The sequence below is a fragment of the Mustelus asterias genome, chromosome 6 (assembly GCF_964213995.1).
Source record: "Mustelus asterias chromosome 6, sMusAst1.hap1.1, whole genome shotgun sequence".
Taxonomy (NCBI): domain Eukaryota; kingdom Metazoa; phylum Chordata; class Chondrichthyes; order Carcharhiniformes; family Triakidae; genus Mustelus; species Mustelus asterias.
In genome coordinates this window covers 144,358,291-144,374,125 of record NC_135806.1, presented here as the reverse complement: position 1 = coordinate 144,374,125, position 15,835 = coordinate 144,358,291, and the positions used below count along the sequence as shown (strand labels likewise).

The 15,835-nt window shown below is 45.2% G+C and overlaps 1 protein-coding gene across 5 annotated transcripts in view; it reads right to left on the bottom strand.

The window, feature by feature from the left end:
- ghra (growth hormone receptor a) overlaps positions 1 to 15,835 on the bottom strand; it is a 303,078-nt gene that overhangs the window by 81,641 nt on the left and 205,602 nt on the right. For 4 of the 5 annotated variants that reach the window (XM_078215258.1, XM_078215257.1, XM_078215259.1 and 1 more), the window contains 2 exons: positions 9,987 to 10,140; positions 7,505 to 7,595 (listed from right to left, as the gene is read on the bottom strand). In XM_078215258.1, the coding sequence (XP_078071384.1) occupies positions 7,505 to 7,595; positions 9,987 to 10,140 (245 nt within the window). The remainder of the gene's footprint in view (positions 1 to 7,504; positions 7,596 to 9,986; positions 10,141 to 15,835) is intronic. The other variant, XM_078215260.1, reaches the window with a different exon arrangement.

Genomic DNA, 15,835 nt, shown 5'->3' with positions numbered 1-15,835 from the left:
GTTTGTATCCCTCTATTCCCAGTCTGCTCATGTGGCTATCTAGATAAGTCTTAAACGATCCCAGCGTGTCCGCCTCAATCACCTTGCTTGGCAGTGCATTCCAGGCCCCCACCACTCTCTGTGTAAAATACGTCCCTCTGACATGTGTGTTGAAACTTGCCCCCCTCACCTTGAACCCGTGACCCCTTGTGTTCGTCACTTCTGACCTGGGAAAAAGCTTCCCACTGTTCACCCTATCTATGCCCTTCATAATTTTATACACCTCTATTAGGTCGCCTCTCATCCTCCGTCGTTCCAAGGAGAACAACCCCAGTTTACCCAATCTCTCCTCATAGCTAATACCCTCCATACCAGGCAACATCCTGGTAAACCTTCTCTGTACTCTCTCCAAAGCTTCCACGTCCTTCTGGTAGTGTGGCGACCAGAACTGGACGCAGTATTCCAAATGTGGCCTAACCAACGTTCCATACAGCTGCAAGATTATATGCCAACTTTTATATTCTATGCTCCATCCAATAAAGGCAAGCATGCCATATGCCTTCTTGACCACTCTCTCCACCTGTGCTGCCACCTTTAAGGATCTGTGGACTTGTACACCCAGGTCCCCCTGTGTGTCTATACTCTTGTATAGCTCCCCTTTACATTAGATCTACCAAAATGCATCACTTCGCATTTATCTGGATTAAATTCCATCTGCCATTTCTCCGCCCAATGTTCCAGCCTATCTATATCCTGCTGTATTCTCTGACAATGTTCATCACTATCCACAACTCCAGCAATCTTTGTGTCGTCCGCAAACTTACTGATCACACCAGCTACACCTTCCTGCAAATCATTTATATATATCACAAACAGCAGAGGTCCCAGTACAGAGCCCTGCGGAACACCACTAGTCACAGACCTTCAACCGGAAAAAGACCCCTCCACTGTTACCCTCTGTCTTCTATGGCTAAGCCAGTTCTCCACCCATCTAGCTAGCTCACCTTTTATCCCGTGAGATTTAACCTTTTGCACCAGCCTGCCATGAGGGACCTTGTCAAACGCTTTACTAAAATCCATATAGATGACATCCACGGCCTTTCCCTCATCAATCGTTTTTGTCACCTCCTCAAAAAACTCAACCAAATTTGTGAGGCATGACCTCCCTCGTACAAAATCATGCTGTCTATCGCTAATGAGATTATTCAGTTCTAAATGCGCATATATCCTATCTCTAAGAATCTTCTCCAACAATTTCCCTACCACGGACGTCAAGCTCACTGGCCTATAATTACCCGGGTTATCCTTGCTACCCTTCTTAAATAACGGGACCACATTTGCTATCCTCCAATCCTCTGGGACCTCACCTGTGTCCAGTGAAGAGACAAAGATTTCTGTTAGAGGCCCAGCAATTTCATCTCTTGCCTCCCTGAGGAGTCCAGGATAGATGCCATCTGGCCCTGGGGATTTGTCTGTCTTAATGTTTCCTAAAAAACCTAACACTTCCTCCATTGTAATTGAGATTTTTTCTAACGGGTCAACACATCTCTCTGAGACAATACCAGTCAACATGTCCCTCTCCTTTGTGAATACTGATGCAAAGTATTTGTTTAGGATCTCTCCTACTTCCTTTGGTTCTAAGCATAATTCCCCTCCTTTGTCTCTGAGGGGTCCGATTCTTTCCCTAACAACCCTCTTGTTCCGAACGTATGTATAAAATGCCTTAGGATTCTCCTTAATCCTGTCTGCCAAGGTCTTTTCGTGACCCCTTTTTGCCCTTCTAACTCCCTTTTGAGTTCTTTTTTACTTTCTCTGTATTCCTCCAGTGCTCCATCTGCTTTTAGCTGCCTGGACCTCATGTATGCCTCTTTTTTCTTTTTGATTAGACCCACAATTTCACTGGTTATCCACGGCTCTCGAATCCTACCTTTCCTATCCTTCCTCCTTACAGGCACATGCCTGTCCTGCAGTCCTATCAACTGCTCCTTAAAAGACTCCCACATGCCAGATGTGGATTTACCCTCGAACAGCCTCTCCCAATCAACAGTCACCAAATCCTGCCTAATCCGGCTGTAGTTAGCCTTCCCCCAATTCAGCACCTCACCCATAGGACAACACTCATCTTTTTCCATTACTATCCTTAAGTTTACAGAATTGTGGTCACTATTTGCCACATGTTCCCCGACTGAAACTTTGATGACCTGACCAGGCTCATTCCCCAGTTCTAGGTCCAGTATAGCCCCCTCTCTAGTTGGACTGTCAACATATTGTTCCAAAGAACCTTCCTGTACGCATTTTATAAATTCTTCCCCGTCCAGGCCCCCAGCCCTAAGCGATTTCCAGTCTATACAAGGGAAATTAAAGTCTCCCACTACAGCAACCCTATTTTTTCTGCACCTGTCCAGAATCTCCTTACATATCTGTTCCTCAACTTCCCGCGGGCTGTTGGGAGGCCTGTAGTATACCCCCAGCATAGTGACTGCGCCCTTCCTGTTTCTGAGCTCCATCCACAGTGACTCGTTACCTGACCCTTTCAAATTGTCCACCCTCTGTACCGCTGTAATATGCTCCCGAACCAGCATTGCTACCCCCCCACCTCTCCTCGCCCCTCCTCTGTCTCGCCTAAAACACTTATACCCCGGAATATTCAGCTGCCAGTCCTGTCCTTCTTTTAACCAAGTCTCCGTCACTGCAACCACATCCAAGTTCCGCGCAAGCATTAAGGCTCTAAGCTCGTCTGTCTTGCCCGTGACTCTCTTTGCATTGAAGCAGATGCACTCCAGAACTCCAGGCCCACTGAGGTCATCCTCCCCCAGAATGCTCTTCCTCTTAGATAGCCTTGTCTTGGCCCCAACCTCGTCCCCAGCCTCTATGCTTATTGACCTATTGTTCTGATCCCCACCCCCCTGCCACATTAGTTTAAACCCACTCGAACCACACTAGCAAAACTCCCAGCTAGGATATTCGTGCCCCTCCAGTTTAGGTGTAACCCGTCCTTCTTGTACAGGTGCCATCCTCTCTTGAAGACTTCCCAGTGATCCACGATCTTTGAATAGTAAAGGAATTAAGGGTTATGGTGAGCGGCCGGGTAAATGGAGCTGAGTCCATGAAAAGCTCAGCCATGATCTTTTTGAATGGTGGAGCAGGCTCGAGGGGCCAGATGGCCTACTCATGCTCCTAGTTCTTATGACTAGGGGAATTTCACAGTAACCTCATTGCAGTGCTAATGTAAGCCTACTTGTGACTAATAAAATAAACTTTAATTTAAGTCTTCCTCTCGTCTCGCCATTATATTTATTCAATAAGCTATAACTTTGCTCACAAGTCTGTCATGTGGCACTGTATAAAATGCCTTTTGGAAATCGGTTTATGCTACACCAAAAGTACTACCCTCAACAATCTTATCTGTTACCTGTTTGAAAAACTCCAGCAAATTAACGAAACATGATTTTCAAAGAACAAGAACAAAGAACAATACAGCACAGGAACAGGCCCTTCGGCCCTCCAAGCCCGCGCCGCTCCCCGGTCCAGGATTGAATCCTGAATCCAGGATCCCCGCCCAATTTTCCAGCCTATCTACATACCAATATCCTATCCACCGAGCTGTCCCTCACAGCTACGATGCTTTGTTCATTACAACCTATTAACTCACCCCCACCCCCCCATTCCAGACCATGTGATCTCCAGGGAGAGGCGAAAACCCAGAGTGAAAAACCCCAGGGCCAATATGGGGAAAAAAATCTGGGAAATTCCTCTCCGACCCCCTGAGGCGATCGAAACGAGTCCAGGAGATCACAATGGCCCTGATCGGAAAATGCTTCCCAACCCTAGTCATTTCCACTTCCACGAACACCATATGAATTCCCTGCCCCCGAGACAGGTTTCCCCATATGAATCCCTGCTGGCTTTCCTTAATTAATCTGCATTTGTCCATGTGGCTATTTTTGTCTTGAATTATTGGCTGGAATTTTCCAGCTGTTCCTGCTGGCAGGATCTTCCAGTCCTGCTGAAGTCAATGGACATTTGAATGGCTTACAGCATCTGCTGCAGGGGAACCCACCACGGCAGGGCCGGAAAATCCCAGCCATTATTTAGAACATAGAACAGTACAGCACAGAACAGGCCCTTCGGCCCACGATGTTGTGCCGAGCTTTATCTGAAACCAAGATCAAGCTATCCCACTCCCTATCATCCTGGTGTGCTCCATGTGCCTATCCAATAACCACTTAAGTGTTCTTAAAGTGTCTGACTCCACTATCACTGCAGGCAGTCCATTCCACACCCCAACCACTCTCTGCGTAAAGAACCTACCTCTGATATCCTTCCTATACCTCCCACCATGAACCCTATAGATATACCCCCTTGTAATAGCTCCATCCACCCGAGGAAATAGTCTTTGAACGTTCACTCTATCTATCCCCTTCATCATTTTATAAACCTCTATTAAGTCTCCCCTCAGCCTCCTCCACTCCAGAGAGAACAGCCCTAGCTCCCTCAACCTTTCCTCATAAGACCTACCCTCCAAACCAGGCAGCATCCTGGTAAATCTCCTTTGCACTCTTTCCAGCGCTTCCACATCCTTCTTATAGTGAGGTGACCAGAACTGCACACAATATTCCAAATGTGGTCTCACCAAGGTCCTGTACAGTTGCAGCACAACCCCACGGCTCTTAAACTCCAACCCCCTGTTGGAGATTTCTTGGAGATTCCCCACCGCCAAAGTTAAACTAATTGACCTGCAGCTCCTTGGCTTACCTTTAACCCTTTTTTGAACAAGGTGTGAAGTGTGAATCACAAAATGTTAGTATACAGGTACAGCAAGTAATTTGGTAAGTAACTAGCATGTTATCATTTATTTTGAGGGGAATTGATTACAAGAATAGGGAGAGGTTATGTTTCAGTTGTACAGGCCATTGGGGAGACCACATCTGAAGTACTATGTAGGTCACCTTTCTTAAGGAAAAATGTAAATGCATTGGAAGTTCAGAGAAGGTTTACCAGACTAATACCTGGAATAGGGAGGTTATCTGAGGAGAAAAGATTGGACAGATTAGGCTTGTACCCACTGGAATTTAGAAGAGTAAGAGGTGACTTGATTGAAACATATAAGATCATGAGGGTATTGACAAGGTGGATGTGGAGAGAAGATTTCCTCTTGTGGGAGAATCTAGAACGAGGGATGACTGTTTAAAAACAGGGATCGCCTACTTAATACAGAGATGAGGCAATTTATTTTCCTGTGAGTCTTGGAACTCTTCCTGAAAAGGCAGTGGAATCATAGAATGGGGAGAAGGAGGCCATTTAGCCCATTGAGTCTGCATCGGTTCTCTGAAGAGCACCTTACCCAGGTCCACCGCCACCCTATCCTCGTAACCCTACACATTTAGCATGGCCACGCCACCTAACCTGCACATCTTTGGAGTGTAGGAGGAAACCGGAGCATCTGGAGGAAACAGACACAGGGAGAACATGCAAGCTCCACACAGTCTATCATCGAAGGCCGGAATTGAACCCGGGTCCCTGATGCTGCAAGGCAGCAGTGCTAACCACTGTGCCACCTAGAAGCAGAGTCTTTGAATCTTTTTAGGCAGAGGTAGATAAATTCTTGTTAAGTAAGGGGGTGATAGGTTTTTAGGGGTAGGAGGGATACAGATTTGCAGTTACTATCAGATTAGCCATGATTTTATTAAATGGTGGAGCAAGCTCGAGGGGCTGAATGGCCTACACCTCCTCCTTGTTCCTATGTTGTACTTATTTATGAAATAATTTTATACAAATGGGTGTTTGCTGGTCGAGGGTTTACATTTGGACCTACCTATTTATGGTACTCCTTATACACCTATGACTGTGTGGCCAAATTCCCCTCCAATTCGATTTTCAAGTTTGTTGAGGACAGCACCGTAGTGGATCGGATCTCAAACAATGACGAGACAGAGTACAGGAATGAGATAGAGAATCTGGTGAACTGGTGCGGCAACAATAATCTCTCCCTCAATGTCAACAAAACGAAGGAGATTGTCATCGACTTCAAGTAGCGTAATGGAGAACATGCCCCTGTCTACATCAATGGGGACGAAGTAGAAAGGGCCGAGAGCTTTCAGTTTTTAGGTGTCCAGATCGCCAACAACCTGTCCTGGTCCCCCCCATGCTGACACTATAGTTAAGAAAGCCCACCAATGCCTCTACTTTCTCAGAAGACGAAAGAAATTTGGCACGTTAGCTACGACTCTCACCAATTTTTACAGATGCACGATAGAAAGCATTCTTTCTGGTTGTATCACAGCTTGGTATGGCTCCTGCTCTGCCCAAGACAGCAAGGAACTACAAAAGGTCATTAATGTAGCCCAGTCCATCACGCAAACCAGCCTCCCATCCATTGACTCTGTCTACACTTCCCGCTGCCTCGGCAAAGCAGCCAGCATAATTAAGGACCCCACGCACCCCGGACATTCTCTCTTCCACCTTCTTCCTTCAGGAAAAAGATACAAAAGTCTGAGGTCACGTATCAACCAACTCAAGAACAGCTTCTTCCCTGCTGCTGTCAGATTTCTGAATGGACTTACCTTGCATTATCTTCCTCTGAACCGTAGCTATGACTGTAACACTACATTCTGCACTCTCTCGTTTCAAAGAACAAAGAAAATTACAGCACAGGAACAGGCCCTTCGGCCCTCCAAGCCTGCACCGACCATGCTGCCCGACTTAACTAAAACCCCCTACCCTTTCGGGGACCATATCCCTCTATTCCCATCCTATTCATGTACTTGTCAAGACGCCCCTTAAAAGTCACTATTGTATCCGCTTCCACTACCTCCCCCAGCAATGAGTTCCAGGCACCCACTACTCTCTGTGTAAAAAATCTGCCTCGTACATCTCTTTTAAACCTTGTTTCCTTCTCTATGAACGGTATGTTTTGTCTGTACAGCGTGCAAGAAACAATACTTTTCACTGTATGTTAATACATGTGACAATAATAAATCAAATCAACTCAAATACATACTGGGGTGAGGAAACACAAGTTCCATTTCCTGCACTTAAATTGCGGGGCCTGAGTCCTCATTTCAATACTCCAAATTTACTCTGTTATGAAGAGACAGGGGAGTAATTCAGGATTGGGGCACTGATACCTGAATTCAGAAGCTGCAATGTCCTACCAGAAGCCGGGATAACCTTAAAAATATAACTGGATAAATATTTGTAATCAACTTTTAAAAGCTGACAGGAATAGGACAGAAGAATGGATTAACTGGAGATCTGCTTCAGTCAGCAAAGGCACATAGATCAAATGGAAAAAGGCAGGGAAGGGAAAACTCTTTCAGAGAATCAGTGAGGCTGCAACCGTGATCTAATTGAATTGCGGAGCAGGCTTGAGGTGCCAAATCACCCACTCCCGCTTCTAATTTGTATGTTCATAGCACACACATAGACAATGGGCCAAAAGGTCATACTGTAAGATTCTGAGTGGATAAGTTGAACAGGAAGGTACGATCTGGTATATCATTTGTGATGTTTAAGTTACACCTACCGCTGGCTCTTGGTAAATAGGGTCAACAGCAGCACCAAGGACATGCCGAGCAACACAAAAACCAGGATCAGCCGGAACAAGAGTCCTGCTTCTGGAAGAAACATAATGCAACTTTATAAAACCATGTGGAGCCATATGAAAAGAGCCATGTACAATACTGAGGGACATTTTCACTAACTTCTGATTTAACAAATTATTAAATCTCCTGTGGCGATAATACTTTTATAAAAACAGGATTTTATTCTAAGTAGCTTTATCAAGAAAACATATTTATCAGCAATGCAGTGACCTGAATGAGCGGTAGAAACAAATTCAATAATAACTTTCAAAAGAAAACTGGATAAATATATGAACAGTTAAAATTTGGGGGTTATGGGGAGTGTGATTGATTAATAAATTTCTTCAATGAGGCGGCATTGTCAAAAGAACCCGAATGGCACCCTTTTGTGCTGTACCATTCTACAACGGCAGAGATGGGATGGAGTCGCAGCAGTAACTAGCATTTTGAAGTGGGCCCAGACAGTCAAATCTGTTCTTTGGGAAGAGAGTCCTGAAATATGGATGTGGGGACTGCATTTGGAAAAGAGGAACAGGTGCCATTTGGACTGAAAAGATGGCTGAGGACTTCTTACTGGGCACAGTCTGATGAATTAAAAGTTGGTTGGTTCTTGTACAGGATATACAACCTAGCAGTCTTGAGGAGATGAACGACAGGGAAACTGATTTCAAACTCCCATTTTAGTTATTCTTTCATGGGATGTGGGCATTGCTGGTTAAGACAGCATTCTTGCCCATCCTTAATTGCCCTTTAAGGTGGTGATGAGCGGTGAGTTGCCTTCTTTTGAACCGCTGCTAATACTGATATGAACATAGGCTGCTTCAGTATCTGTGGAGTTGCGAATGATGGTGAACATTTGCAGTCATCAGTGAACATCCCCACTTCTGACTTTATGATGGAAGGAAGGTATTGATGAAGCAGCTGAAGATGGTTGGGCCGGGGACACTACCCTGAGGGACTCCTGCAGCGATGTCCTGCAGCTGAAATCATTGACCTCGAACTATCACAACCATCTTCTTTGTGCCAGGTATGACTCCAGAGAGTTTTACTCCTGATTCCCATTGTCACCAGTTTTGCAAGGGCTCCTTGATACCATACTTGGTCAAATTCTGCTTTGGTGTCACGGGCAGTCACTCTCACCTCACCTCTAACATTCAGCTCTTTTGTCTATGTTTGAACCAAGGTTTGAACAAAGGTTAAAGCTGAAAGAGCCTGGTAGAATCCAAACCGGGCATCAGTGAGCAGATCATTGCTGAGTAAATGCCACTTTATAGCACTGTCAATGACATTTTCCATCACTTTGCTGACTGATTTGCCACATTGTATTGTCCTGCTTCTTGTGGAGAGGATATACGTGGGTAATTTTCCACATTGCTGGGTAGATGTTGTTCATAGAAATCATAAAATCCTACAGTGCAGAAGGAGGCATTCGGCCCATCAAGTCTGCATCGACCACAATCCCATCCAGGCCCTATCCCCATAAGCCCATGCGTTTATCCTAGCTAGTCCCCCTGACACTAAGGGACAAGTTAGCATGGCCAATCCACCTAACCCACACATCTTTGGACTGTGGGAGGAAACCGGAGCATCCGGAGGAAACCCATGCAGAGGTGGAGAGAATGTGCAAACTCCACACAGACAATGACCCAAGCCGGGAATTGAAACTGGGTCCCTGTTGACTCCTTTGACTCCAGCAGGCTCCAAGCTTACAATTCAGACCAACCTCAATCACACTTCAGATGTACCCCCAGCTCCTTTACATTGTCAGGTGACCCACATTGTCAGTCAATTCCTGTTTTTACATTCGACCATAAAAGTTGATGTACCATCAATACATTTGATTATATGCTCTTTAATAAACAAAAGTTATCTCAAAAACCTTGTATTAGCTTACTGTTTATTTTTTTTAAATGCAAAGTGATGTATGTCAGCATCCTATAATAGTTTAGAAATAAAAGAGTTTTGAATTGAAATTCTACCATTCAATAAAGCAAAAGAAATGGTTTTGCAGTAAACATGTCACTAAGCATGCTGACTTGGAAATATATCACTGTTTCTTCACTGTCGCTGTGTCACAATCCTGGAACTCCCTCCCTAACAGCATTGTGGGTGTCCCTAAACCACATGAACTGCAGTGGATTCAAGAAGGCAGCTCACCACCACCTCCTCAAGGGGCAATTAGGGATGGGCAATAAATGCTGGCTTAGCCAGCGACACCCACATCCCATGAATGGATAAGAAAAATGATTGCTGATTGAAAAACAGAAATCAGGTTGCATACTTTGTCCTTGTATTGCACCCAGCAAAATCTTTTTGAGGGTGTAATTTGTTGACAGTTTGATTTAATTTAGTAATGAATGCATTCATTGTTCAGCTTGGCTGTCAGAGAACACAGACAGTTTTTACACACTTTGTTCTTCTTACCTTGTGTTGAGCGTGTTGCAGGAATGAAGATGTACACCAAGTCAGTGAACTCACTAAAATCCCCATTGGCAATCTGTTTACATCGGAGCCTGAGCTCATAACTCTTGCCCGTACTAAGTGCATAAACTGGATGCGAGGTTGAAAAAGCCTCAATCTGTCAAGTGAAGGAGAAGAAATTCAAGTAAAAGATGATCCATTAAAAACATCAAAAAGATCATGTGGCATTGCGCAGGACAGAGAGCAGGCACATCAGTCTGCTAGGAAGGCAAATGCAGATTACAGAGCAAAACCCTCACGAAACAACAACATTAAAACACTCCCAGGACAGCTACAGCATGAGGTTAGACAGAGAGTAAAACTCCCTCTTCACTGCCCCATCAAGCACTGTAAGAAGTCTCACAACATCAGGTTAAAGTTCAACAGGTTTATTTGGTAGCACAAGCCACTAGCTTTCGGAGCGCTGCTCCTTCATCAGGTGAGTGGGATTTCAGTTCACAAACAGGGCATATAAAGACACAAACTCAATTTACAAAATAATGGTTGGAATGCGAGTCTTTACAGGTAATCAAGTCTTAAACCAAGTCTTAAGTTTTAATCATGAAGGGAATTAAGGGTTATGGGGAGCGGGCGGGTAAGTGGAACTGAACCCACTATCAGATCAGCCATGATCTTATTGAATGGCGGAGCAGGCTTGAGGGGCTAGATAGAACATATAGAACATAGAACAGTACAGCACAGAACAGGCCCTTCGGCCCACGATGTTGTGCCGAGCTTTATCTGAAACCAAGATCAAGCTATCCCACTCCCTATCATCCTGGTGTGCTCCATGTGCCTATCCAATAACCGCCTAAATGTTCCTAAAGTGTCTGACTCCACTATCACTGCAGGCAGTCCATTCCACACCCCAACCACTCTCTGCGTAAAGAACCTACCTCTGATATCCTTCCTATATCTCCCACCATGAACCCTATAGTTATGCCCCCTTGTAATAGCTCCATCCACCCGAGGTAATAGTCTTTGAACGTTCACTCTATCTATTCCCTTCATCATTTTATAAACCTCTATTAAGTCTCCCCTCAGCCTCCTCCGCTCCAGAGAGAGCAGCCCTAGCTCCCCCAACCTTTCCTCATATGACCTACCCTCCAAACCAGGCAGCATCCTGGTAAATCTCCTCTGCACTCTTTCCAGCGCTTCCACATCCTTCTTATAGTGAGGTGACCAGAACTGCACACAATATTCCAAATGTGATCTCACCAAGGTCCTGTACAGTTGCAGCAGAACCCAACGGCTCTTAAACTCCAACCCCCTGTTAATAAAAGCTAACACGCTATAGGCCTTCTTCACAGCTCTATCCACTTGAGTGGCAACCTTCAGAGATCTGTGGATATGGACCCCAAGATCTCTCTGTTCCTCCACAGTCTTCAGAACCCTACCTTTGACCCTGTAATCCACATTTAAATTAGTCCTACCAAAATGAATCACCTCACATTTATCAGGGTTAAACTCCATTTGCCATTTTTCAGCCCAGCTTTGCATCCTATCTATGTCTCTTTGCAGCCTACAACAGCCCTCCACCTCATCCGCTACTCCACTAATCTTGGTGTCATCAACAAATTTACTGATCCACCCTTCAGCCCCCTCCTCTAAGTCATTAATAAAAATCACAAAGAGCAGAGGACCAAGCACTGATCCCTGTGGCACTCCGCTAGCAACCTGCCTTCAGTCCGAAAATTTTCCATCCACCACCACCCTCTGTCTTCGATCAGATACAGTAAGAAGTCTCACAACACCAGGTTAAAGTCCAACAGGTTTATTTGGTAGCAAATACCATAAGCTTTCGGAGCACGGCTCCTTCGTCAGATGGAGTGGAAATGTGTCCTGTCTCTATTGATGTGATCTCCACATCATGACTTCGATCAGATAGCCAGTTACCTATCCAATCGGCCAACTTTCCCTCTATCCCACACCTCCTTACTTTCATCATAAGCCGACCATGGGGGACCTTATCAAACGCCTTACTAAAATCCATGTATATGACATCAACTGCCCTACCTTCATCAACACACTTAGTTACCTCCTCAAAAAATTCAATCAAATTTGTGAGGCACGACTTGCCCTTCACGAATCCGTGCTGACTATCCCGGATTAATCCGCATCTTTCTAAATGGTCGTAAATCCCATCCCTGAGGACCTTTTCCATCAATTTACCAACCACCGAAGGAAGATTAACCGGTAGATGGCCTACTCCTGCTCCTATTTCTTAGGTTCTTAAAGGTACAGACAATGTGAGTGGAGAGAGGGTTAAGCACAGGTTAAAGAGATGTGTATTGTCTCCAGCCAGGACAGTTAATGAGATTTTGCAAGCCCAGGCAAGTCGTGGGGGTTACAGATAGTGTGACATGAACCCAAGATCCCGGTTGAGGCCGTCCTCATGTGTCCGGAACTTGGCTCTCATAGCCAAATAAACCTGTTGGACTTTAACCTGGTGTTGTGAGACTTCTTACTGTGTTTACCCCAGTCCAACGCCGGCATCTCCACATCATGGCCATGAAACACTCCCAGGACAGGTACAGCACAGGGTTAGATACAGAGTAAAGCTCCCTCCACACTCCCCCCATCAAACATTCCCAGGACAAGAAACATAGAAGATGGGAGCAGGAGGAGGCTATTTGGCCCTTCGAGCCTGCTCCACCATTCATTAAGATCATGGCTGATCATCCAACTCAATAGCTTAATCCTGCTTTTTCCCCATAACTTTTGATCCTATTTGCCCCAAGTGCTATATCCAGCCGCCTCTTGAATGCATTCAATGTTTGGGTATCAACTACTTCCTGTGGTAATGAATTCCACAGGCTCGCCATTCTTTGGGTGAAGAAATGTCTCCTCACCTCCATCCTAAATCGTCCACCCTGAATCCTCAGACTGTGACCCCCTGATTCTGGACTTCCCCATCATCAGGAACATCCTCCCTGCATCTATCCTATCTAGGCCTGTCAGAATTTTATAAGTCTCTATGAAATCCCCCCTCATTCGTCTGAACTCCAGCGAAAACAATCCTAACCTAGTCAATCTCCTCATATATCTGTCCCGCCATCCCCGGAATCAGCCTGGTAAACCTTCGCTGCACTCCCTCGAGAGCAAGAACATCCTCAGAAAAGGAGACCAAAATTGCACACAATACAACACCAGGTTAGATACAGAGTAAAGCTCCCTCTACACTGTCCCCATCAAACACTCCCAGGACAGGTACAGCACAGGGTTAGATACAGAGTAAAGCTCCCTCTACACTGTCCCCCATCAAACACTCCCAGGACAGGTACAGCACGGGGTTAGATACATTGTAAAGCCCTCTCTACACTGTCCCCATCAAACACTCCCAGGACAGGTACAGCACGGGGTTAGATGCAGAGTAAAGCTCCCTCTACACTGCCCCCATCAAACACTCCCAGGCCAGATACGGGTTGGGGTTAGATAATTTTCGAATCAATGATTGTTAATCAGAAATTTAAATTATCTTCTGTTACACCAGGGGAAATTTACCATCTAGGAACTGGATAAAAATAGCCAAACCCCTCCCCAACAACATTTTTCAATACCTAATCATTATTTTGTAATATTTATTCTTTCGGGGATGTGCGTGTCACTGGCAAGGCCAGCATTTGTTGCCCATCCTTAATTGCCCTTGAACTGAGTGGTTTTCGTGGCCATCTCAGGGGACAATTCAGAGTCAACCACATTGTTGTGGCTCTGGAGTCACATGTAGGCCAGACCAGCTAAGGACAGCAGATTTCCTTCCCTAAAGGACATTAATGAACCAGATGGATTTTTACAATAATCACCAAAGGTTTTATGGTCAACATTAAACTTTTAATTCCAGATTTTTATTACATTTTAATTTCACCATCTGCACAGTGGGGTTTGAACCTGGGTCCCCAGAACATTATCCTGGATGTCTAGATTAGTTGTTCAGTGATAATACCACAATGCCATCACCTCCGCAAATATTCTGCTGGTGAATAGGTGAAGTCGCATGGGATCAGAGGTGAGCTAGCAAGGTGGATACAAAACTGGCTCGGTCAAAGAAGACAGAGGGTAGCAGTGGAAGGGTGCATTTCTGAATGGAGGGCTGTGACAAGTGGCGTTCCTCAGGGATCAGTGCTGGGACCTTTGCTGTTTGTAATATATATATATAAATGATTTGGAGGAAAATGTAACTGGATTGATTAGTAAGTTTGCGGACAACACAAAGGTTGGTGGATTTGCGGATAGCGATGAGGACCATCAGAGGATACAGCAGGATATAGATCAGTTGGAGACTTGGGCAGAGAGATGGCAGATGGAGTTTAATCCGGACAAATGTGAGGTAATGCATTTTGGAAGGTCTAATACAGATAGGAATTATACAGTAAATGGCAGAACCCTTAAGAGTATTGATAAGCAAAGGGATCTGGGTGTACAGGTACACAGGTCACTGAAAGTGGCAATGCAGGTGGAGAAGGTAGTCAAGAAGGCATACGGCATGCTTGCCTTCACCGGCCGGGGTACTGAGTTTAAAAATTGGCAAGTCATGTTGCAGCTTTATAGAATCTTAGGCCGCACTTGGAATGTGGTGTTCAATTCTGGTCACCACACTACCAGAAGGATGTGGAGGCTTTGGAGAGGGTACAGAAAAGATTTACCAGGATATTGCCTGGTATGGAGGGCATTAGCTATGAGGAGAGGTTGGAGAAACTTGGTTTGTTCTCACTGGAGCGACGGAGGTTGAGGGGAGACCTGATAGAAATCTACAAGATTATGAGAGGTATGAATAGAGTGGATAGTCAGAAGCTTTTTCCCAGGATGGAAGAGTCAATTACTAGGGGGCATAGGTTTAAGGTGCGAGGGGCAAGGTTTAAAAGAGATGTACAAGGCAGATTTTTTACACAGAGAGTGGTGGGTGCCTGGAACTCGTTGCCGGGGGAGGTAGTGGAAGCGGATACGGTAGTGACTTTTAAAGGGCATCTTGACAAGTCCATAAATGAGATGGGAACAGAGGGATATGGTCCCCAGATGGGTAGGGGTTTTTAGTTAAGTTGGGCAGCATGTTCGGTGCAGGCTTGGAGGGCCGAAGGGCCTGTTGCTGTGCTGTAATTTTCTTTGTTCTTGGGTCTTTGAATGCAACAACAATTCAGCCCAAAGCAGGAGTCCGCAAACACCAATCAACTAAATGATCCTGGTTGTTGGGTAAATGTTGGAAAATGATTCGGAGAATTCCCCTGATCCACTTGAAATTGTGCTATCGAGCATTTTACATTCACTGGAACAGAGGGAGTTCACCATTCTAAAGATAGCCCCCGTACTGATGGAGTGTCAGCATAGATTCTCAGTTTATTGCCAAAGTCGGGTTTAAAGACATGGGCCGGAATTTTACCGGCACGCCTGCTCCGATTCCGGGACGGGCGAGGCATTCTCTGTTGGCCTCGGGCAGGATCGTACGAAACACGGGCGGACGTGCTGGCAAAATTCCACCTGTGATCTTTTGACTGTAAGAATAATACTAGAAAATGTGCCAAACTAACACATCCAGCAATGAGGAAAGTTGTTCATCCTGTCAGTCTGAGGTGTGTTTGAAGCTTGGACACCTATTAATAAAAACAGCCAACTTTAATGTTCTCTATCGATTACGGCTGGGAGATTTCATCACTGTGGGTAAACAAAACCCCCCACAATAAAAATGCGACTTATTTTTTAGCCGAAATGCATCGACTGTTCTGAAGCAACTGTTCTTATCATGCGTTAATCATCCAACTCACTCAGCTTTACAAGGAAAGTGATACTTTGTTGAGCTTCAAAGAAAAGACACAATTGCT